This window comes from Macrobrachium rosenbergii, chromosome 4 (genome assembly GCF_040412425.1).
Source record: "Macrobrachium rosenbergii isolate ZJJX-2024 chromosome 4, ASM4041242v1, whole genome shotgun sequence".
NCBI classification, from domain to species: Eukaryota; Metazoa; Arthropoda; class Malacostraca; order Decapoda; family Palaemonidae; genus Macrobrachium; species Macrobrachium rosenbergii.
Window position 1 is genome coordinate 42,176,599 of NC_089744.1, and position 25,000 is coordinate 42,201,598.

At 37.9% G+C, this 25,000-nt stretch overlaps 1 protein-coding gene across 4 annotated transcripts in view; it reads left to right on the forward strand.

Annotated features, from left to right (window-relative positions):
- Positions 1–25,000, forward strand: part of LOC136833203 (nuclear factor NF-kappa-B p105 subunit-like) — a 130,608-nt gene that overhangs the window by 49,835 nt on the left and 55,773 nt on the right. For 3 of the 4 annotated variants that reach the window (XM_067095071.1, XM_067095078.1, XM_067095095.1), the window contains exon 1: positions 23,225–23,334. In XM_067095071.1, coding sequence (XP_066951172.1) covers positions 23,240–23,334 — 95 coding nt within the window. In that variant the 5' untranslated portion in view covers positions 23,225–23,239. Of the gene's footprint in view, positions 1–23,115; positions 23,335–25,000 lie in introns of those variants that run through there. The other variant, XM_067095087.1, reaches the window with a different exon arrangement.

Consider the following 25,000-nt stretch of genomic DNA (forward strand, 5'->3'; position numbering starts at 1 on the left):
TGCCTTATTTTGTTTAACACGTGGGAATTAATTTACTTACAGTATATTTCCTTTCAATCAAGTTTTGTTATTTAACAATTTAAATCTTTCTTGAATAATTTTTGATGAATTAATAAATTAATTTCTGATTTAATTTCGACTGATGATTAATTCAGATTTAATCCAATTTTTCAAGTAATAATAGATTTCCCTGAGACTGTTAAATGTCATGTATAATCTTTGAATTTAGAAATAAATTTTTGTATTTAAAATATTATATCAGAGTTTCATTCATTGACCCACCAGTAACTTTGATTTGAATTAGGGATAGAGTGGTATGTGAGATGTTTTCCTTCAAGTAATTGAAGTGAGCTCGAACCAGGGAAATGAAATAAATAGAAATACTTGAACTTTATAATGTTAATGGAGTGATGCCCTTAGATTTTACCTCACACCTGTTTAACGAACTTTATCTGCTTTCTTTCATGATTGATAAGTTTTATAAGGGATCACTGTTGCCTTTAGAGAAATCAGTCGTCTTGTTTGTGTGATGAGGGTTCAGGTGTCTGGCTTTTGTGAGGTAACTATAATTGTTGAATAAATGGTAAGTTTGGTAATCAAATATCAAGCACTTAGATACCAGGTTTGATTTAAAGAACAGACACTGGACACTCCGGGGTCACCATATATAAATGGTGCACTAGACTGGACCATTTCCCCCATATATAAATGGTGCCTTAGACTCCGGGACAAGCACTTAGATATCAGGTTTGATTTGAAGAACAGACACTGGACACTTCGTCACAATATATATATATACATACATATACACACACACCTATATATGCGCGCGCGCGTGTGTGGATGAGAGAAGTGAAGCATTTCGCACAGAGGTCACATCCTAGATTCAACAGGTAAAAAACCTTGCTGAAAGTTTTCCTATGTTCTTGCCACGTTTCACTAGCACCTTCGCTTTCCAAGTATGCAGAAGAAAAAATTGAACACGTGTATATGCATGCACTGTGTACAAAAGAATGTTCATGTAAATATGCATGTACATGCTAGTATGCTTGTCTCATTACAGTTTAACTTCCCTTTGAAATACTTCATTAGCAAAAGATGCGTTGAAATTAGGTAAACTGTAAACAGGTTTTATCTACATCACGCTTGCAGGAATCAGATGTTTTCATTTTCCTCTCTCTCTCTCTCTCTCTCTCTCTCTCTCTCTCTCTCTCTCTCTCTCTCTCCTTCGAAGATGTTAGACATGGTGGATGTTGCAAGTAACTTTTCATCATCTGTTTTCTGTCTTTCTATGGGTATTGCCATGTCTTTTTGACAGAATTACTCCTTTTTAAAGTTGTCTTCTAGATAGTTTGTGACAGATTCAGATCATTCTGCAGTAAATCTCAGTAATGTTTTTTTTTTTTTTTAGGACGGTATTGCACAGATCAGCAACTCATCGCTTCATCCAGCTGTACTCTCACTGAGGTCGTACCTTGCCACCAAACAACAGAGAGAGAGAGAGAGAGAGAGAGAGCGAGCCAGCGAGCGAGTACGAAGTCTGACGGAAATTTTCTGGTTTTCCCCGAAGCAGTCTTTGTAAGCCCATCTCAATGAAGCTCCTTGACCGATGGTTAAGAGAGAGTTCTTTGTTTACGTCCTCCGACTTTTTTGTTTGGTTATCGTTGTCATTTTTATCAGGATGGGTTTGAGGGCGACAGGCTACACTTTAAGTGAAAACGAGCCGTTGGAATTAGACTTGATATAAAAAAAATCCCTTACCCGTGGTAAAATTTCAAACGCGTAATATGGCTTCTTCATGCAGACGGGCTAGATACGAATATTAGGTGAAGCGATTCATCTATATACGCTATTGAAGAGCAATTTTACATTAAAAGTGGAAAACTTACAGGACATAATATCAATAACAGCAATAATCATTATACAAAAATTAATATTTTAGAATTGCCGAAGTCATTCTAATAACTCCATACTCATATTTATATGGACATGCAATCTCAAATCAAACCAGTTTGTTGTTTTTCGCAGAGTTGCTGTTGTTTGCCAGAAAGGTAATAATAGGTAAACCATTAGCCAAATGAAAATCTTTTGTCTCAGGTTTACTAAAACAGGGCGTTATGTACAGTGACACTCAGGGGAGCTTGATTAAACAAACTACTGCAGTCACATATGTCACTTGGGAAATTTCGTTTATGGAATTATAGTCCTTTGATTTTGCCTGTTTTTAAAGATCTATCTTCAAAATTGTCGAAGTTGTTCCCGGTGAAAGTGTAGTGATGAAAAACAGTTTTATATAACCAATAAATAACTCCCCGTTGAGCGTCGACTTGCATTTGAACAGCCGCCTGATTGGATTAAATCCAACTAACTAATCATTGGAGTCATATCCATCTAGGCAGACGAATAAGCCGTTGAAACTGCCCAATGGTGCTTTCCATGGCGCCGTCCAGTATTTCATGAGGCATATTTCAGAGGTTAAATCTCTCTCTCTCTCTCTCTCTCTCTCTCTCTCTCTTAGTCGGTGGTAAGGACAGGAGATACCAGAGACGCCGAGGTGTAATTCTGACGGGACGCTTGAAGAGGGAATAGATAAAGATATTTGATCGTGAAGTTCACCAGCGAAAGGAATTATTGTACAAATAAGTTAAGTATACCTTAGTTTAACCAGACCACTGAGCTGATTAACAGCTCTCCTAGGGCTGGCCCGAAGGATTAGATTTATTTTACGTGGCTAAGCACCAACTGGTTACCTAGCAACGGGACCTACAGCTTATTGTGGGATCCGAACCACATTATAGCGAGAAATGAATTTCTATCACCAGATATAAATTCCTCTAATTCTTCATTGGCCGCTCGGAGAGTCGAGCGCTGGGCCAACAGCGTGCTAGCCGAAAGCTCTACCCACTAGACTTATCAGCATATGTTATAATGACTCATGTTTCATATTTTAGGCCTTTCATGGCCTTCAGGAGAAAAATGTTTCTTGTGTTTTGTACATTTCGTGAAATTGGGAATTTTTTTAACATGCATGTAATGTTAGTGAATATAGTCAGTCCATTGAATATACGTAACCAGAAGTCCAGCCCGGTCGGTTGAGGACGGGGAGGTGGGTGGGTAGTTGGGGAGGAGGGAAAGTTGAGGGTGGTCGGGAAAACCAGTTTGGAAAACGTATTCTCTTTTTGCATAGTATGAACAAACGTATGATTGTAATATTTTTTACTCACGATCATGAAACAAATCAAACCAACTTTCAAGACCTAATGATATTGAGCTTCGTAGATATATGGAAAAAAATTTAGAAAAGTGACGCAATCGTTTGCTGCGACTCTCCTAAGCACGGTTGAGCTCAACCGTGCTCCTAAGAATGTGCGAGCAGAATGCTTAGAGACAACAAATAAATGCTAACAGTTATAGTTGTTTAGATATGGAAAACGTGAATACTTGGTTCCTAGATTGTCTACCTAAGAAAAATCCTTGAATTTTTTCTGAAGTGTTGAATAGCGTTGGAAAATCCGCAAGTTGCAATAATGAGAATTTTATTATTATTATTATTATTAATTTTATTATTATTATTATTATTATTATTATTATTATTATTATTATTATTATTATTATTATTATTCCATCAGTTTTCTAGGAACTTGGAATGTAACAATCTGAATGCAACAAAAACATTTTATAATACAAATGCATAATGGGTTATCAATTGAACAACTGCATTCGGTTGTAAATACAGTAAATGCCGACGAAGGAAACGAATCAAAATACTGGAGTTGTACCTTCCAAAGAGAGAATCAGGTCATTTGATGCTTTTTTTTATGGCCGACGGAGACTGGTCCTGATCCAGTTTTCCAAGTTTCCCGGAATTTGGTATAATCCCCCACGATGATGCGACTGTACTCTTCTGATGCTATGCAATCATCCATAGTCAACAGTCTTACCAGGTCCCAGGTCTTACGGACACAGTTGACACATATATATATGTGTGTGTGTCTGTGGTGCAGATAAATAGCACCACACATTTTGTATGTATTATATATATATACATATATATATACATATATATATAATATATATATATATATATATATATATATATATATATATATATATATATATATATGTATATATATATGTGTGTGTGTGTGTGTGTGTGGCGCAGATGTGTGTATATGTGTGTGTGTGTGTGTGTGTATGTGTGTGTGTGTGTACGTGTGTGTATTATAATGGCCTGCATCGACCAACCCCCACACACAGTATACTGTTTATAAAGGTTTGAATATTCACTTAAACAGCGACGAAGTCCAAAATGGGTGGAATCGTGCAACTACCACAATGTGTGCAAGACTCAAGGGGAACAAACACCAGGAAAAAACACTTAATATTTAGTACGTAAAACTTCAGACAGAAGGAAAGCCTAAACCTCTTAGATACATAAATCAAATGAATAACAAACTCCCTTAATTAACAACAATTAAAACCCACTTACTCAATTAATGACAGATGGCAAAACACCTATACCCAAAAAAGAGGGATCCCAGAAAGAAAGAGGTCAAAAATAAGTGGAATATCCTAACATATTACACATAAACATATATATAAAAATAATAATGCTTAACAATAAACAGGTTAAGGCTTTTATAAATATCTCGGTCTCCTCAGTAAATAAGATATCAAACTCCACGTCTTTAGTATGTATGTTTTTGTGCAATGCTTATATATTTTCTCATGTGTTTGTCATATATTGACTGTAATGATTGAAATAATGTTTATGGAAGATGCTAAATGTCAGATTTTACAAGGGTTGGCTGGTTGCCTGATAAGATAAGATGTGTCTTCCTGTAGGCTTGTTTGTTCAGGTGGACAGGAAATGGGTATGGGAGAGAGATTCTAGAAGCCACTTATGTTATCAGTTAAAAGGGAGATGGGTTGACAGGTATGATATCCATGGCCAGTTCAAAGGCCTGTGTGTTTGCACAAGTGTTTAAACAGGAAGTTGTCAATCATTCAGATAAGAGGCAGGCCTATGTAGTTCTCTGAGCCAGGGAATAATTTCCCTGTCTTTTTTCCCTCTTCAGGGAAAGAATGTGTTTTTTCCTTTCTTTACCCAGGGAAGAAACTCAGTTTATGCCTGTTCCTTCTAGGATAACCCCTTTCTACAAATGCCTAACTGGCAACCCAGGTTTAACCTCATAGATATATTGTATCTGGCCGCTGGGTTAATGCGTCCACTGTAGTCCTGAGTTCTTGTCCTTCGCTGGTTCGAGCCCACGGGACGACGAACTTATTATCAACTAAAAATTTCCATATATAAAAAATATTATTTTGAGAGGTAGAAAATAATTGTAACATATATAAAAATATATTATTTATATATATATATATATATATATATATATATATATATATGGATATTAAAGGACGTTTGTATATACTGATTATATAAATATATATATATATATATATATATATATATATATATATAATATATATATATATATATATATATATATATATATATATATATATATATATATATATATATATATATATATATATATATATATATATATATATATATATATAGCCTAAAGAGAGAGATAGAGAGAATGCATTTGATATAGATTACTATTATAAAAGCTTTATTCATATGCACTTATGTGTAAGTACTTCTCTATACTTGTTCAAAGTCTAGTAGCACTAATTCTTCTGAAATGTGGTGACTTCAGTCTACACTGGTCACTGTCATCTTCTCCGATTTTTTTTTTTTTTTTTTTTTACTTTTAATGAATCTTATTAATTCTTCTCACATGTGCCTCACCATCAAGGAACTGACTCCCTTCAGGGTATATCAATGCACGACCTAATCCTTGCTGTATAATTATGTAAACGTTTTGCGTTACTCTGCTGTTTCAGCAGTAGTAGGTCACGCGTACTTCACAGACATTATTTCAAAAGCCTTTGAGATACTCAAGAAGTGAATTTGAATTAATGATCATGTTCACCTTTTTCAACAGTTATCGTTCCCTCCTTTTCTGCTAAGACCTTGTTGCCTTCCTTGCTCACTCCCCTTGACGGGGAAGCAGTGGAGAGAACTGAAATAATAGTGACTGCCACATTTGTCAGGTATCAGGTAAATCAATGAAAGCTTCTAAGGCATTAGTCAGTACAGAAAAACAACAACTATGTTTTATGTATCCTACAAGTAGTGAGGACATAGCCTATTCTTGTTTTAGTTACGATCATATAAATAAGGAAAGGATACGCACTGTCCTTAAGTGTATGCTCGGCTGTGCATAATGGCCCTGGTCTGGTTATGATTTTTATGATTTTTATTTTTTTTTTACATCAATATTTTGATAGACTGAGGCAGTGTTCTAAATTGCCAGCTGACAAAAGGCTCTCTCTCTCTCTCTCTCTCTCTCTCTCTCTCTCTCTCTCTCTCTCTCTCTGTATATATATATATATATATATATATATATATATATATATATATATATATATATATATATATATATATATATATATATATATATATATATATATACACATTGAGATTTTGGTATGGTTAGTAGTAGCTTGCTTGCCTCACTAATTAAATATCCCGTATTCGATTCTCACGTCAGGACAAACCAAGTGGGCACCTTCCGTCAAATACCCATTGTACCTCTATTGCCCTGTACTCTTATCTTTAAGGATGAAATTTTGAAGGAGCAAAGACAGACTGCTGCTATGCTGCTCTACTTTTGTATTCATGTACAAGCAAATATTCAAAAATAACGAAAGAACAAATTAACAAAGAAGTATATTTAGAGACAGATCTGGGCGTGTTTCCATGAAGCTTCAGTCATGAAGGTCTGAAGATAATTTTCTTCGTGCGTGAAAGGAGAACAGCCTAAGGGCACCTTGATACTTGAAACAGGTTGCTATGGTCAGATGCTCAGTGCTTCAGAAGTCATCAGCCCCCCATACTTATCCTTTTGGTGAACAGTTTAAATATTTCTAATAAGGTCATCTGAAGGAAGCTTTCTTTAGGGTACACCTACGGAAGGCTGCTGTAGATCCCCTATAGTTGCATCATGCTGTTTGTCATTGAGTGGCCAAAGTAACTTCTATTGAGGGACGACTTCAAAATAATTCACCTTGTAAACCACACTGGTCTCAACACCTTGGGTACTCCGAAGGCAGTGCTTTATATCATCACAACAGAGCCTACTTAGCTGGGGCAGCTGACAACTCTCAACGATAATCCCTCATAGCATGCCTTTGGTACTGTTACGTAGGTAATGATTTACTAACATGCGTCTGCTTCCCATCTATAAGTGTTTCAGAAGTTATGTTTGCAACTCTTAGCTATAGTTTTGCTTTGCTCTGGTGTTTTTGGGAATTCCTCCATTTTCATCTTTATCAGGTCCTCTATGATGTTGCGTGGAATGCACTGTTTGTCACATCTGTCTCAATTTCTAGTTCTACATGGACAGCTTCCCAGGTGCTCAAATGGGAGAATACCTCTTTAAGGACAGCTTTCCAGGTTCTCAAATGGAAGAATACCTCTGTAAGGACAGCTTTCCAGGTTCTCAGATGGGAGAATACCTCTGTAAGGACAGCTTTCCAGTTGCTCAAATGGGAGAATACCCCTGTAAGGACAGCTTTCCAGGTGCTCAAATGGGAGAATACCCTCTGTAAGGACAGCTTTCCAGGTGCTCAAATGGGAGAATACCCCCAGTAAGGGCAGCTTTCCAGGTGCTCAAATGGGAGAATACCCCCTGAAAGGACAGCTTTCCAGGTGCTCAAATGGGAGAATACCCCCTGTAAGGACAGCTTTCCAGGTGCTCAAATGGGAGAATACCCCCTGTAAGGACAGTTTTACAGGTGCTCAAATGGGAGAATACCCCCCTGTAAGGACATCTTTCCAGGTGCTCAAATGAGAGAATACCCCCTGTAAGGACAGCTTTCCAGATCCTCAAATGGGAGAATACCTCCTGTAAGGACAGCTTTCCAGGTGCTCAAATTGGAGAATATCCCTGTAGGGACAACTTTCCAGGTGCTCAAATGTGAGAATACCCCCTGTAAGGACAGCTTTCCAGGTGCTCAAATGGGAGAATACCCTCCGTAAGGACAGCTTTCCAGGTGCTCAAATGGGAGAATACCTCCTGTAAGGACAGCTTTACAGGTGCTTAAATGGGAGAATACCCTCTGTAAGGACAGTTTTCCAGGTGCTGAAATTGGAGAATACCCCCTTATTATGAACTCGCTGAGATCAACAGGTTCTTCAAAATAAACAAGCAAATGGGGTGCTGAAGAGGTGACATACAAAGGAGGGAGGAGCAGGAAAAAGAATAAAGTATATACACAATATACAGTGAGTCAGGTTCAATTTTAAAATAATTAAGTGAACATTACTACAAATGAATTAATTACATAACAGTAGCAGCAATAATCAAAACCAAAGATAAATAAAATAGAGTCAGTACAAAAATGAAAACAATTAAACATTACTAAAGAACAAATTAAACATTTAAGCAGTAAAATAAAATAACAGGCAGCATAATACATCAAAAACAAAAATAAATACAAAAGCAGCATACTACTTGTTGAACTCAATAGGAAACACAAGCTGCTTAACAGGAACACTGCAGGACAACTCCGACAGAGCCGACACGGCAACCATCTCGTCCTCAAGCACAGTGCTGACGTCCTCCTCCAGTACTGACGACCACGACAGAGCCGACACGGCAACCATCTCGTCCTCCAAGAAATGTACTGACGTCCTCCTCTATCTACGACGACCATGACAGAGCCGACACGGCAACCATCTTCCTCAAGGTGACCTCAAATCGCAGAACGGATACCTGCTGCCCTGGACCATCGGTCGTTCTGCCTTCCAGAACCTGACAGTTTTACGAACCTGAGGTGACGCCATCCATCAGACGCCAATCGCCAGCAAGAAAAACAAAGAAAACAAAAGAGGCAACAACCACCAAGGGAACAATCGACAAACGATTGTTCCTAACACCTCCTCACCTAACAGAAAAAAAATTACAATAAATTTTTTTTTACAAACTTCTCCACTCCCGCCAGCCAAAACAGACCCAATCCTGGCAAGGTCGCCAATATTATGAACTCGCTTTTCGAGATCAACAGGTTCTTCAAAATAAACAAGCAAATGGGCTGTAATGACTGACGAGAGGTGACATACAAAGGAGGGAGGAGCAGAACAAAACGAAAAAGTTACCTTAAAATTAATTTATTTACAATAAAGTATATACACAATATACAGTGAGTCAGGTTCAATTTTAAAATAATTAAGTGAACATTACTACAAATGAATTAATTACATAACAGTAGCAGCAATAATCAAAACCAAAGATAAATAAAATAGAGTCAGTACAAAAATGAAAACAATTAAACATTACTAAAGAACAAATTAAACCAGTAAAATAAAATAACAGGCAGCATAATACATCAAAAACAAAATAAATACAAAAGCAGCTTTAAATTTCACAGACGCAATAGAGTCGACGAAACAAAGCTGCTTAACAGGAACACTGCAGGACCCCGACAGAGCCGACAGGCAACCATCTTCCTCAAGCACAGTGCTGACGTCCTCCTCCAGTACTGACGACCATGACAGAGCCGACACGGCAGCCCATCTCGTCCTCCAAGAAATGTACTGACGTCCTCCTCTATCAAATGACAGAGCCGACAGCAACCATCTCGTCCTCAAGAAACTCTCCACCTAGGACCTGACTCGCAAAGTCGCAGGACGGATACCTGCTGCCCTGGACCATCGGTCGTTCTGCCTTCCAGAATGGCTATTTAACCTGACTGACGAAGTCTGACGCCATCCATCAGACGTCAACTCGCCAGCAAGAAAACAAAGAAAACAAAAGAGGCAACAATCCACCAAGGGAACAATCGACAAACGATTGTTCCTAACACCCCTCTAAGGACAACTTTCCAGGGGCTCAAATGGGAGAATATTCCTGTAAGGACAGCTTTTCAGGTGCTCAAATGGGAGAATACCCCCTGTAAGGACAGCTTTCAAGGTGCTCAAATGGCAGAATACCCTCTGTAAGGACAGCTTTCCAGGTGCTCAAATGGCAGAATACCCCCTGTAAAGACAGCTTTCCAGGTGCTCAAATGGGAGAATACCCCCTGTAAGGACAGCTTTCCAGAAGGACAGCTTTCCAGGTACTCAAATGGGAGAATATCCCCTTTAAGGGCAGCTTTAAATTTGCTCAAATGGGAGAATGCCCCCTGTAAGGACAGCTTTCCACGTGCTCAAATGGGAGGATACCCCCTGTAAGGACAGCTTTCCTGTTACTCAAATGGGAGAATACCCCCTGCAAGGACAGCTTTCCAGGTGCTCAAATGGGAGAATACCATCTGTAAGGACAGCTTTACAGGTGCTCAAATGGGATAATACCCTCTGTAAGGACAGCTTTCCAGGTACTCAAATGGGAGAATACCCCTGTAAGGACAGCTTTCCAGGTGCTCAAATAGGAGAATATCTCTGTAAGGACAGCTTTCCAGGTGCTCAAATGGGAGAATACCTCTGTAAGAACAGCTTTACAGGTTCTCAAATGGAAGAATACCCCTGTAAGGACAGCGTTACAGGTTCTCAAATGGAAGAATACCCCTGTAAGGACAGCTTTCGAGGTGCTCAAATGGAAGAATATCCCTGTAAGGACAGCTTTCCAGGTGCTCAGATGGAAGAATACCCCTGTAAGGACAGCTTTCCAGGTGCTCAAATGGAAGAATACCCCTGTAAGGACAACTTTCCAGGTGCTCAAATGGAAGAATACCCCTGTAAGGACAGCTTTACAGGTTCTCAAATGGAAGAATACCCCTGTAAAGACAGCTTTCCAGGTGCTCAAATGGAAGAATACCCCTGTAAGGACAGCTTTCCAGGTGTTCAAATGGGAGAATACCCCTGTAAGGACAGCTTTCCAGGTGCTCAAATGGAAGAATACCCCTGTAAGGACAGCTTTACAGGTTCTCAAATGGAAGAATACCCCTGTAAGGACAGCTTTCCAGGTGCTCAAATGGAAGAATACCCTTGTAAGGACAGCTTTACAGGTTCTCAAATGGGAGAATATCCCCTATAAGGACAGTTTTACATTTGCTCAAATGGGAGAATACCCCCTGTAAGGACAGCTTTCCAGGTGCTCAAATGGGAGAATACCCTCTGTAAGGACAGCTTTCCAGGTGCTCAAATGGGAGAATACCCCCTGTAAGGACAGCTTTCCAGGTGCTCAAATGGGAGAATACCCCTGTAAGGACAGCTTTCCAGGTGCTCAAATAGGAGAATACCCTCTGTAAGGACAGCTTTCCAGGTGCTCAAATGGGAGAATACCTCCTGTAAGGACAGCTTTCCAGGTGCTCAAATGGGAGAATATCCCCTGTAAGGACAGCTTTCCTGGTGCTCAAATGGGAGAATACCCCCTGTAAGGACAGCTTTCCAGGTGCTCAAATGGGAGAATACCCCCTGTAAGGACAGCTTTCCAGGTACTCAAATGGGAGCATACCCCCTGTAAGGACAGCTTTCCAGGTGTTCAAATGGGAGAATACCCTTCCATGAAGGCACCAACGACCAACCTCTTGTATGAATCTGGACACTATCCCCTTGTGCTAAGGCTGTTGTCAGCAGTTTATATTCACTGTCATCTTTTACATTCACTATCATCTGCAGCCATCAGCTGTTCCTTTACCGTTCACGACACAATTATTTATCCCACAGCTTCGCACCTACGTCTGCTTTCCGTTCCCTGACATCTCACACATCCTGGCCAAGATAATAACCAAACACGGGGACATAACGCACCTTATATCAACACTCTTCAGAAGTAAAGAAAACAGTGGATGACAGAAATAATGGACACGCCAACTGAGATAATCTCGGTAAATATCGACACATTCAACATCAAAAGAAAGATTCTATAAAACACAGCTGTGATTGTGATCAGCGATTCATTTATTTATATTCGAAAGGCATGGGATTGGAAGAATATGAATATCTGGTTCTAGCCTAGTCCCAAATAAAGCAAAATCAATGTTTTAAAAGAGCAGGTCTAACCAAATGAAAACGGAAGTGCGGAATTTTGAAGGAAGATGATTGGAACCGGGGAAAACATAAGGAATATGAGGATTACTAATATTCATTTGTCTGTGCGGCACTGGATAAAATATTAAGGACATAGTTGCATACTCCAGCAAAAATGGTGATATGTGTGTGTTTCTTAAATGTGCTCAATACTGAAAAAACTAGGAAATTAATGAATACCGCAACAGCAGTAATCGGTATATGATGCAAGTTGTTCGTGTTTTATGGAACGCTTACATGTATTTTTTGCAATGCTACGTATGAAAATCTTATTTTGCTTATCACGTATAAAATGCGGTAATGCAATCATTGCTATTCGTACTTATATTAGGGAATAAGAAGACGAGCAAAAAGGAAATAACAAAAGTATTGCCAGTATCAACAAAATTTACTTTTTTTTCACGTCTCGTCTGAATATATTTCATGAAGAAAGCATTCCCGGATTCAGAGTCAAAAATATCAGTAAGAAAGCAGGATTACAGAACTAATCAAACTTTACTATAAAAAATCTAAATCAAATAAACACCACTGAAGCTAGTCCCAGATGAAAACCGGACTTCATGAATGAGCGTATTCCGTGTTTTGGCGGGGATTAGAATCCCTGTAGCGAGTAGGACTTCTTTGATGTAAAGTCGGGGAACTTAGATATTTAGGATAAAGGAGATTGAACTCGTAACTGCGAAGTAAAGCAGGATATCAATATTCGCCCTATATCTGATGATAATTTCCCCTCCTTTGAGTGCTAGACCTCGAGCACTAACACTGGAAACTGATAGACCAAGGAACTCCGGTTTCCCGGTACAGATGCAGTGTAAGCACATTTACAAACTTATGAATATAAGTAAATATTTATACCAAGCATGTCTTATGTTTTTGTATATATATATATTTCATATGTATATCACACAAACGTAGAAGCACGTGTGTCAGTACATGTGCATGCCTTAATAAACGCATTTGCCTGCGACGATAGAAATAAGACGGACGTTTGATAAAAGGCTTCTTAGAACTTGTGCAGCGTAGTGTTTTCGACGCGGAGAGATTGATGAAAAATATAACAAAGGAGTGAATAACGGCAAGTATAGCATAGATGATGCTTTGTCAAGGGATCCTCTATTGGAGGTTGCAACATTGAAAGTGAAAAGTATGCAAACAATAGACTGACATAGTATAGGAATATGGCTACTGTGAGGTATTTATGTATAGATTACGATCAAAATAATAATGATATCAATTTATAGTATTTCATTGATTGTTAGTTTAATAAGAATTGCAATAAAAATAAACAAAAAATTTGAGTAAATCTATTAGATCAAGGAGATTGTGTGTGGATGGACTTAAAGCTTTCATATTTTCCGAGGATTGTTTACTGATTACAGGCAGAAATAACAGAGGCTTGTGACAATATTAAGGTGTTTTTGGAAAGAAAAAACTGGAATTGAATGTGATCCGGTGAAAGTGTATAAGGGACAAAGGGTGATAGTTCATGACGAGGCGAATCAAAGAAGAGACTATATAGGAAGGATAAAGAGAGCTTGGCAGAGGCTGTGAAACAGAACGTTCGAGTGTGTCGAGGAAAATGCAGGGGGAGAAAATGCCTGTGAAAGAAAGGCCAAAAGGAAGGGGAATGATGGCCGAGCTGTATTAGCAGAGGTTTCTGATAGAAGGTTACATTGTCTTAGCTTTGACCTTTCAGAAAGACAGAAAAAAGGCTGGATGAAAATAGACCAGAATGCACAAAAGAATTTTAATCGTCAGGAGAATATGAGGAAAGACTGATAAAAAAGAATGATGCGTGAACAACGAGAAAAGGAAGACTAAGTGATGGTATGACAAAAAGGTTTGAAAGGAAAGACCAACATGTGCGAGTTTGTGAGAGCAACGGCACATCGAAAACCTTTAAATGAAGATTTTTATTTTAGGGTTCAGTCCTTAATTCGACTTTCAGAGGATTTTACTGAGTAGGCAAGTGTGTGCTCAAAACGATTTCTTGCGTACTGTTAGGGCTGTTTTTGAAAGCCACGCGATGAGAAACGAACGTAAAAAAAGCCAGGTACTGGGGAAACTTCAGCAGTTCACCTCTTAAGACTGAAAAAGGGAGGTGGAGTGGTTGAACAGCAAAAGAGGGAGAACCTGTATAAATGAGATGACGTACAAAGGTTTAAAGGTTAATCTGGGAGAAAACCCCTAGTTGCACTGAGTAGTAATAGTTAGACAAGTTAGACAGCAAGACTGAAGGAAGTGAGCTAGAATGGAGAAAAGGTAAAATGATAAAAATTGGGTGCAGCTACGGGCCGAAAGGGCGTTGCAAACATCCTCTAGCAATGCCTACAGTGCACCGCGTCAGGTAAACTGATGGCGCAATCCTCCGACGGGGGATAAAACGAACATGGGGAAGCTTCTTTTTAAAAGTTCATTTCATTCCACGAAATGTAAAACGAAACTTGATACATACAAACAGCAAACTACAGATACGCCTCCTTAATGACCCCGCCAAAACAGAAGTCAAGAACGTATTAACTCGACATCTGGGTGTTTTGTCATACCATTCAGGTAACATTATTCTTGCTTTCAATATCCGCAATACAGCGGGGTTAATCTTAGAACTAAGCTAGCAACAGTGGAACTGGGAAGAGATCGGGTCTTTTTTTTTTTTGCTCTCTCTATCTTCACTACAAGCCCATGATGACGTCAAAGCTGATACCTACTTTGGAAGCTATTCAGTTTTTTTTTCTGTATAGGGCATTCCCCGCTCATAACTTCAGTGGTTTCCGGGATGTGCGTTTCAGGTCGCATGATGTTTATAATCGGGGCATTGTCCCTCATTGTTTTCCTAGGTTCGTGGGAGAAGCATGCAACCTCTACAAGGCAACAATTCTACAGTGATATATGAAGACATTTAATGAATGTGAAGGAAGCAGAAAACATACGTTTATACATACGTGTTCTTAAATCCACTTCTTTAAAGTATATTCTAGAATTCAAATATGAACATGACCACCAAGGGGGTGTTTTTCGACTTACATTAGGCATTAGGAAAAAATCGCTTTTCTTTCCGGGCAGCTAAAAACTTTACTAAAAATGTTCATGTTTATGTCATTTCTGATTAGCCCTTTTTTAACAGAGACTATGAAGGCTCCCTTTTCAAGTAAACCATTTTTTGGCAAGATCTTCATTATTTTCTGATTACGATGAGAGGGCGTGTCTGGTAAAATGCCCTCTCACGAGGTGCATTTCCATTTAATTCAGTTTCTGTTCTTACTGTCCGTGACTCATCGCTTCACGTGACTGTAATGCAAGATTCATCTCAAATGTTTCCTACATTCTTCATTCATTATTTCTCGCAGGGGGATGGTGCGGTCGCTGTAGGCATTACTGAAGGGTGTTTGCAGCGTCTCTTGGGCCCTAACTGCCACCGCCTTTTAGCCTCTCACTTTACCTTCATTCCTGCTTCCTATCCTCAGCAAAGCTGTTCCGCCTCTCCAACTGTTACTTCTCGGCGCAACTGTGGGGTTTTCTCCCAGTTCCACCTTAAGATCATTGTACTTTATTTGCTGCATTTTCTGGATCTCTTTATCTTGCTGTCCAACCACTCCAACTCCCTCGTTTCACTGTCTTCAGAGCTGAAAGGCGGAAAGTGCACAAGCATTTGACTTCGCAGCATAAATACCATAAAATCCAACTCATCCATACCACCAAAAAGAATTCCAGGTCGCTTTCCGCATTTCATTATTAACTCCACCAACACTGTATTATAGTGATCTGCAGAAGTTATTTTCGCGTGTTCTGCAGACTGGGCGATAAATTTTGGAGTCGATAGATGTAATGGATGGCTGCGCAGTTCGCCATTCTTTTCCTAAAGTTGTCACGTGTTCATACGTCCGTAGTGGGTGAGCTCCACTGAAGAGGATTGCTTCGAATTATGTGGTACTATGATGAAACTACATACGTAATACGTAATATATATATATATATATATATATTATATATATATATATATATATATATATATATATATATATATATATATATATATATATATATATATGTGTGTGTGTGTGTGTGTGTGTGTGTGCACTCGCTCTTATATGTATGTACGCTTGCACGAATGTACGTAATTCCCAGGATCCTGGTAATTCCTTGTCGTTTCATGATGGGAAACTGTTCAGAAGCTCATCGCACAATATCTTATTTCACAAAATCTAACGTTAGGATCAGTTTTCCTATAATGTATTATAAGAACTCCTTTTCCTGCAGATTTCGACAGACTTCTTTCCAGAAATTTTTTTCTTCGGGACGGGAAACTCTCAAGGTATGGAAAGGAAGAAAGAAAACAGAGGGGTAATTTATTATTGTTCGCTTTGACCAAATAGCGCCAGAATGCCAATTGTAACGTAAAATCAATCTCTCTCTCTCTCTCTCTCTCTCTCTCTCTCTCTCTCTCTCTCTCTCTATATATATATATATATATATATATATATATATATATATATATATATATATATATATATATATATATATATATATATATATATATATATATATATATATATATATATATATAATATATACTATATATATATATATATATATATATATATATATAATATATATGTGTGTGTGTGTGTGTGTGTGCATTTATACAGTATATGTCTGCTATTCTCTCTCTCTCTCTCTCTCTCTCTCTCTCTCTCTCTCTCTCTCTCTCTCTCTCTCTCTCTCTCTCTCAGGCCGGGAAATCCCCGCCATCAATCCAGGCACGAGACGGAAAGAGCGATAGGACTCTTAACATTCCTTCTTCACTTTGCTCGGTACATGAGCCGCCAGTCTGAACCGCCTAAAAGTTGAGCCATACTTTCTCTGAATCAGTGACTGTATCATTTTGTAGTTATTAGAATTCAGTGTACGCTCCTTACCATGCGTAAGATTAAAGTGATGCTCTTTCTGAATCTCCTACCAACCTCACACTCATCCCACCGCCCTCTCCTCCCTCCACCTGCCCAAAAGCTTTCCCATGCAAAGAGCAGGAATGTGAAGATTAAAACATTGACACTGAGGCATTACTTCCGTTTATGCGAGGGAAAACTGTCTTCTGCGTTGAGAATCCACACAAAAAATGTAACTTTCGACAGATGGTTACGTCATGTTCTAGCGGTTGACGTCATAGCCCACTTGATGTGTATTGTTTCCGCTTTGTCTTTCTTTTTCTGCTTCTTCGCAAAAAAAAAAAAAATCAAGAAATAAAACAAGGTTAAACGACTACGTGAGTAATGTGAAATCTTTACACGTATGCAAATAATTTTATGAACCGATGTTTCAAGTCTTTAAATGTTATATATATATATATATATATATATATATATATATATATATATATATATATATATATATATATATATATATATATATATATATATATATATATATATATATATATATATACATATATATATATATATATATATATATATATATATATATATATATATATATATATATATATATATATATATATATATATATATAGATATAAATATGTATATATATATATATATATATATATATATATATAGATATATGTATATTATATATGTATATATACATGTCTTATATATATATACATTACATTTATATGGCAATGTACATTGGTATATACAGAGAATAAGCATGGGTTGTCTTACATTAAGTCGATTACATAATAACCAAAAGACAACATCAACAAAAGAAAGATAAAACGAAAGGTGAAAGTGATAGAAGAAAGTAACGTAACTTGATTATAGCAATAGTTTTATCTTCAAAAGAAACGCGTGAGAATGCCACGAAAAGAAGACTGACTGATTAGTATTCCCCAAGTCTCTTTATTATATTCCATTGTGAAGATTTTCCTGAATACTTCAAAACAGGGATTCCTTTTCTTCAGTCAGTTCATTTTGTCTCACTTCCAGCATATTTCCTGTTTAAATCTGTGGAGGGAGGAATCGTAATGGTTAAAAAGCAATTTTTTTAAGTACTGGAGAGCAACCATCTTGAAACGTTAAAATATCAGTTTTCTTGTACACTACCTCTCTCTCACCTTTCTTTCTCTGATTATATGTTTGTGTATTAATGACTAAAGATCCTGCTTGCATTAAAATTCGTCTCCACCAAAATCTGAGGTACCATAATGCCTCTGAATCAAGCTGCAGCAGTTCCTAATTTTCTATTCTGGGATACATATCTGTCTGTCTATAAAGGGATCTTCAAGGCAGAGATTCATGAGACACGAAACCAAAGAACCCCGTCCTCGTTTTTTTCCCGGGACGTGTTTGCAAAGGTAAAGCCATGAGAAGCTACTGTTTAATAGTAGATGAGCAATTCTCAGACGCCTCTGGAATTGCTGATGCGTTCTGCCACGCTTGCGTGCTCTCAGAAAGAGAAAGCTCCTTTTGTAAAAGCTTTGTGTGTGTGTTTTAATTTGTTCACTTCACCAAGAGAGAAGTGAAATTTTTTACCGAACCAGTGGAAAAAAGAGAGAAAAAATAGGGTGCACGAGAGGAAAAGGAAGGCGATCCCCTGCCCGTATAGCATAAGTGTTTCAATAACTGTTATTTGATGTTTGCGAGGAAGTAGCCTCGATAAGGAGCAACTACCTTTTTGGTGTATTACACATGATTATATTCTGTTTTAATTGAAAGGCATAATTTATTAGCTACGTAACGCAGCGCAGAACGGTGTATTTTAAGTACTTGCCATAGATGTACACTTGGTGACATTCGATGATAATATAGTAGTATTGCTGAGAACGATCAGTTAACTTCGGTAACACGGAACAAAATCGGGCTTCAGGATTAACCGAAATAAGAATCGACAAGTTTTCGTTCCACTGATTTTGTCAGTGTAATTCTCTCTCTCTCTCTCTCTCTCTCTCTCTCTCTCTCTCTCTCTCTCTCTCGTGGCACAATTAGTAGCACTCTCGGCTCCTGTCAGGGTAAGAGAGAGAGAGAGAGTATCTAATCATTATCTCACAAATCTGATTGGTATGAGAATTACCTCGTCGAGGCCCTTTCGTTTTAATGGCATGCATTTTGATGGAGTAAAACGTTTCGAGTCCGTTTCTCTCTCTCTCTCTCTCTCTCTCTCTCTCTCTCTCTCTCTCTCTCTCTCAGTTCCTCGTTGGGAGAGTCGGTAGAGTTGTGGGCTAGCACTCGTTAGGCCCAAGTTCGCGTCTCCGTCCGGCCAACGAAGAATTAGAGGAATTTATTTCTGGTGATAGAAATTCATTTCTCGCTATAATGTGGTTCGGATTTCACAATAAGCTGTAGGTCCCGTTGCTAGGTAACCAGTTGGTTCTTAGCCACGTAAAATAAATCTGATCCTTCGGGCCAGCCCTAGGAGAGCTGTTAATCAGCTCAGTGGTCTGGTTAAGCTAAGATATACTTAACTTTTTCTGAACCATAGCTTTGAACATCAACAGTTGAACAAACTGACTTCCTAATTTATTGCTTAGATCAACTGAGGCATTCTGTATTTTAGGGGACGCTCCCACTTGCATCTCCTCGTTTGGTTCGAGATTCGAACGCGTGTCGCTTAGGTGGGAGCTCAAGGAACTAACTAACTTCTTTCAACTAACTGTCTAACTAGCTTAAAGGAATGAGGCCAAAAGAGAGAGAGAGAGAATAGCAGATACGAGTGGTAAAAGAACAGTCAAATTGTGCATCATCATCATTTTATAATTAAAGACGAAAGGATGCCAACAAAGTAATCTTCACGGGGGGGGGGGGGGGAACCATTTAACTGAGATCTTCTCTTGCCCTCCTTCTCTATATCTTTTCCTTTCCCCTTCGCTTTCATCCCTATTGCCCTCCGGTTTTAACAATAAAACCCCTAACCAATTAGGAATTCATTTTATGTCAGTAAATTACTTGATTGTTTAATGTATTAATATATATATATATATATATATATATATATATATATATATATATATATATATATATATATATATGTATATTGACTTTTTATATCTACAAATGTTAAGCGACAAATATGTTTTAGCATCCAGTTACCTAAACCTTGGGAATAACTTGCACCGAAAGGTAATTATAATTGATAAGTGCCCCGTCCCCCTATGTGACTGTATGTGTGTGTGTGTATTCACGCGCACGCACGCCAACACACACCTGAGTTTAATTTTAACATGATCTGTTGCGCAATGTTGTGATCACCTAAATAGAAACGAAGATATGTAGGCAGGACGGATAGGAACCAGGATATGACGATAAAAGCAGACGCCATGTGTAACTGGTTCAGTAAAACGAATCACGATCGAGGAACGTTTCACAAACAATTCATAGGAGAAGGATAGAGAGAAACCGTAATACTGATGCATAACCGAAACCGTGTCGAAAAAATGTAATTAACTTGAATTTTTTAGCATGAATTGTTATAAGCAGAAGTCACGATACAAGGACTCAATAAATGTATAAGAAACTTGACAAAAGAACATAATGTATAGAAGCCACAGCTGAAAGATATGATAAACAAACTATACAATGCATAAGAAATGAAAGCAGTGTAGTAACTGTTTTAAGTATGAATGTTTAATAGAGAAAACATCGAAGCCAAAGTATAAAGCAGACGAAGAGAAACTATAAGAATCAGTCATGGAAAACTGTCTTTTAAGTATATAATAAAAAGAAGCCGCGTTATAAGATATTTCACCGAAAAATGGAGAAATGACAGTCATGCTAAACGATACAAAAAAGCATTATAACCAGAGAGAAACCAACAGATATGTAATGAATAGTAACCATTTCTCACATCAACAAAAAGCTGAATCCATTGTCTGAAGATAAAATAAAAAGAAACCGCAATATTTAAGGAACACTGACGCTGTCATAAGTATGTCAGAAACAGAAACAAAAACATAACATTATGATAAGCTGTAACTTTTCGTTAGACCCCTTCTGATAAGAAACCAAGAACATCTTCCCGTCTGCCTACAGCCTTCTCAAAGAACAGGAATGTAAAATTCAGGACAAAAGCCAAATGCTTTGACCTATGAGGTCATTCATCGCTGAAAGGGAAATCGAGAGTAAAAAGGTTTTAAATGGGTAACAGGAGGAAGAAACCCTCGCAGTCGCACTAAGAAACAATTAGTAGGAGAGGGAGGAAAGTAAGATGGAAGAAAGGGAATATGAACGGAGGTACATTAAAAGGAATGAAAGGGGTTGCAGCTAGGGACCGAAGGTACACTGCAAAGAACCTAAAGTAAAGCGTACAGTGCACCGCTTAAGGTGCACTGACGGCAATGCCTCCCTACGGGGGGATGGAGTAAGAGTCCGTGCCAGCTCACGGCTGGCTTAATCTACAGAACTCCAGCAGCTCTTTATCCCAGTGCTAAAAAAAAAAAAAAATGAACACGTAGCCATTGCTGGCCATCTGGTTACAATGAAATCTTGATATAAAGTAAACATTTATTTTAAATTATAATAGGTTTTCTTCGGATAACAAGAGTTTTTTTTTTTTTGGGGGGGGGGGGGAGTTGGTTGGTTGTGGCGGTTGGCAAATTGTCCTATCTCCTAAAAGTGTAGTTTGCTTTAGAGAGCAAAAAAAATCCATTTCATGCTCTTAGAGTTGAATTTGACTCGGAGCTAAAGAACTCGAGTGGAAAAAAACTCCACAGAATCATTGCCTGTTCCTAGAACTAAGCAAAAGCCTCATCACTAGGAATTGGGTCACTGTAATTTCCTCTACACGTCTTGACCGAATCGTTTTATTTCAGATTTGATTTTGTTTTATTCTCTCTCTCTCGTTCCTTCAACTATCTACAAAAAAAGAAAAGACGACCAGGATCATTTCCATTCATTTACAAACATTTAAACTTTATCTAGGCAATGTTACCGTAAAAAGGAGAAAAAATCCCCAAAATAAGCAGCGATTTCGTTCTGCTTCATCAGGCAAAGAAAAATTATTTTAAAAATGCAAAGAAGAAACCGTTTCCTTTGGTCTTTTCAGGCTTTCTGAAGAGCTCATCCGTCATACAGTAGAGAGTTTTCCTCATCACAGGAAAACCAATCCACAATAGATAACAAGCTCAGGAAAACCCATCGTCAGCTTCAACGTAAATGAAGGAGGCGCGTTCTAGAACAATGTGCTCACAAGAAGTCAAATTCATTACTCATCATTTTTTATCAATCGCTGTCGTCTCCTCATTAGCTGTAGAGAAAAAAAAACTATAAAAGTTGTTGTGGTCACTCGTCAGATTCCATTACACGCATGCGTCCACAAGCGAGATATGCATCCAAGGTTGAACAAGATCATAGCCTGTAATTAGCTTCCTCTGCGCGTTATGATTGTTACGCACATTATTCTCTCTCTCTCTCTCTCTCTCTCTCTCTCTCTCTCTCTCTCTCTCTCTCTCTCTCTCTCTCTCTCTGCAATATGTATGCATGTGTCATATCAAGATTAACTGACTCCCTTGGATCAGCTTAGGCACTCGGTTGCAGAAACAAAGGAGGGGGAAATTCTCATCCTAAAGAGGTACAAGCTGCAACAGGCATGAATGGTGCGGGTGTGCGTCATTCTCCAGGCTGTTGCATAAGTGACAAGAAAAGGAGTCGAGTTAAAATCAAGACCTGGAAACTTATTCTGTGCGCCTGCGGTACTGAGAAAGCGCTACTGTGCGTTAACGACAGGGGCATGCACAAGGAGGGGTGCTTGAGCCCCTCCCCTTTTTCTTCTTCATAGCTAAGGTGCCCTTTTTGTCAGAAATAATGTTTTAATTGGACCACATTATCCTTGCAACCAATATTTCTTTTTATCGATGATAATTTAATTGGATCGTATTATCCGTGCAACATTTCTTCTATTTTTTATATATCGTATGTTTTATTATATAACTGTAGCATATAAAACCTGGCAGATTTCATTTTCAAACACTAAGGAAGTGCCCTTTTTTTCCACTTGAGCCCCTGCCCCTCCGAAAGTCTGTGCGCATCCCTGGTTAACGATACCTCTCCTTTTGACAGATGAGAGCCAGGGAAAATGAAGAACCGTCGGAAGGTAACCAAAAGGTGTCAGCGCTTGCAGTTGCTAACAGGATCATCTTGAGACAAAGAGTCGAAGACTGGAATTTCCCAAGATAAAATCGCGATGAGGACACGGGAATCCAGTAGAACTGTACCAGGCCTTACCAGTATCTTGAAGAAATCATATTTCGAAAGGAGAGAGATGCTCTGGAAATCAGGGTGAGAGAAAGAGAGAGAGAGAGAGAGAGAGATTTTGTTATTAAAACTGAGTGGACTAAATTACCCATTATTTTTGTGTTAAAGTAATGTTCTTGAAGAGTAACCTGTAGTTTATTCTTTCTTTTATTTGTTTTGAACTTCTTTGTTGAAATGCGTTAGGTCATTATTGTTCCTTGATCTCTGCTTTCCTTTGAATCTTTTGTCTTCTTAATCGAAACTCTGGTATCAGAAGTATCAAATTTTCTCTTTACTACAGTGGTAACCAAGGCTGGTGTCTCGTTGCCTTTTAGAATTCATCGCAAATTTTTATGCTTCTTTTAATAGTTCACGTGCTTTTACTCTTGCTTATTGCCAAATTTGTAAGTCTCCCAAAACCACACGTCGAACTTCTGTAAGTTTGGGTCATGTTGCTGGTTATCTCATCAATAGCAGTCTAATAAACTGACTTATCTGACGTATGGGACAGAATCAGCTTTCTTAGTAAAGCAGAACAGTAAGTCCTCTTGTGAACCAAATGATTCACCAGTCATCTGGGAAAAAAAAAATTGTACTCGGAACATCCAGAACTAGTTCCCAAAGACGTAAGGCCGGATGAGATAGTGAGAGCACCTATTACGAAATATGTCTGCCGGTACCCCTGATAACTAGAAATAATCCAGTCTCCTGTTTACATTATTTTTTTTTGTTTACCAGTTTATTTTTCTCACTGACATACGTTGGCGTATGTATGAATGGTATAAAACTAAAGAAACATAAAGGCATGCCATTTGGTAAAATTTTACCTTGATCAACAGAATTAGGAAACATTTGAAGAATATTCTGAAAATAGAAAACGTTTGAAGCTTGTGTTCGAATTTCACCAAATAAGAAAAAAGTGACATTTGGTGAAATTCATAATCAGTGATGTCAGGTGAATTCTATTTTCATCATCTGAATCTGCTAAATTATATTTCACGGAGACTATATTCTAGTGTAGCAATACTAAATGAAGAATACATAAATAATTAACCTGACTGAAAACGGGAAATGGAAGACAAGACATTCTAAAAACTAGAACAGTTATCAAATTGCGAATGACTACATCTTTTATCTGAATGTGATTTATTCATTTAAGTACATCATGAACAACAGAATTGAACCTGAGTATTCATCATTTCTATTTTGCTTTGTTTTATTAATTCATCTAAATTCTGACGTAAGTGGTGAAAAACCCGTTTCATAGTATTTCAGAAAACCGTCTCTCCCGAATGGGATAAATTTTTTTCATAACGAACATTTGACAAATATTAGTTTTCCATTTTACCATACATAACTTAACCAAATGTGTTGAATTTTTTTAAATATGGTTTAGTGACAGCTATTCATTTATCTGGATTAATAAATGACACAAGTTTCCTTTTTTAATCAAAAACGTTTCAGAGAATGCCACCAAATTGTTATTTTTGCGTGTCTCTTTTATAGTTAAGTCTATTGTCAGTATATCAGACAAGGGGATCAAGTAATTAGAATGGAAATACATCAGACTAAGAACACTCACGCCCACATTCAGATATACAGTAGACTCAAGTGTAGACATTTAGCAGTGATCTTATTTATTTCCATTAATAAGGATAATGATAAATAACTATCGTTGTCGAAAATATTATTATTATTATTATTATTTCCA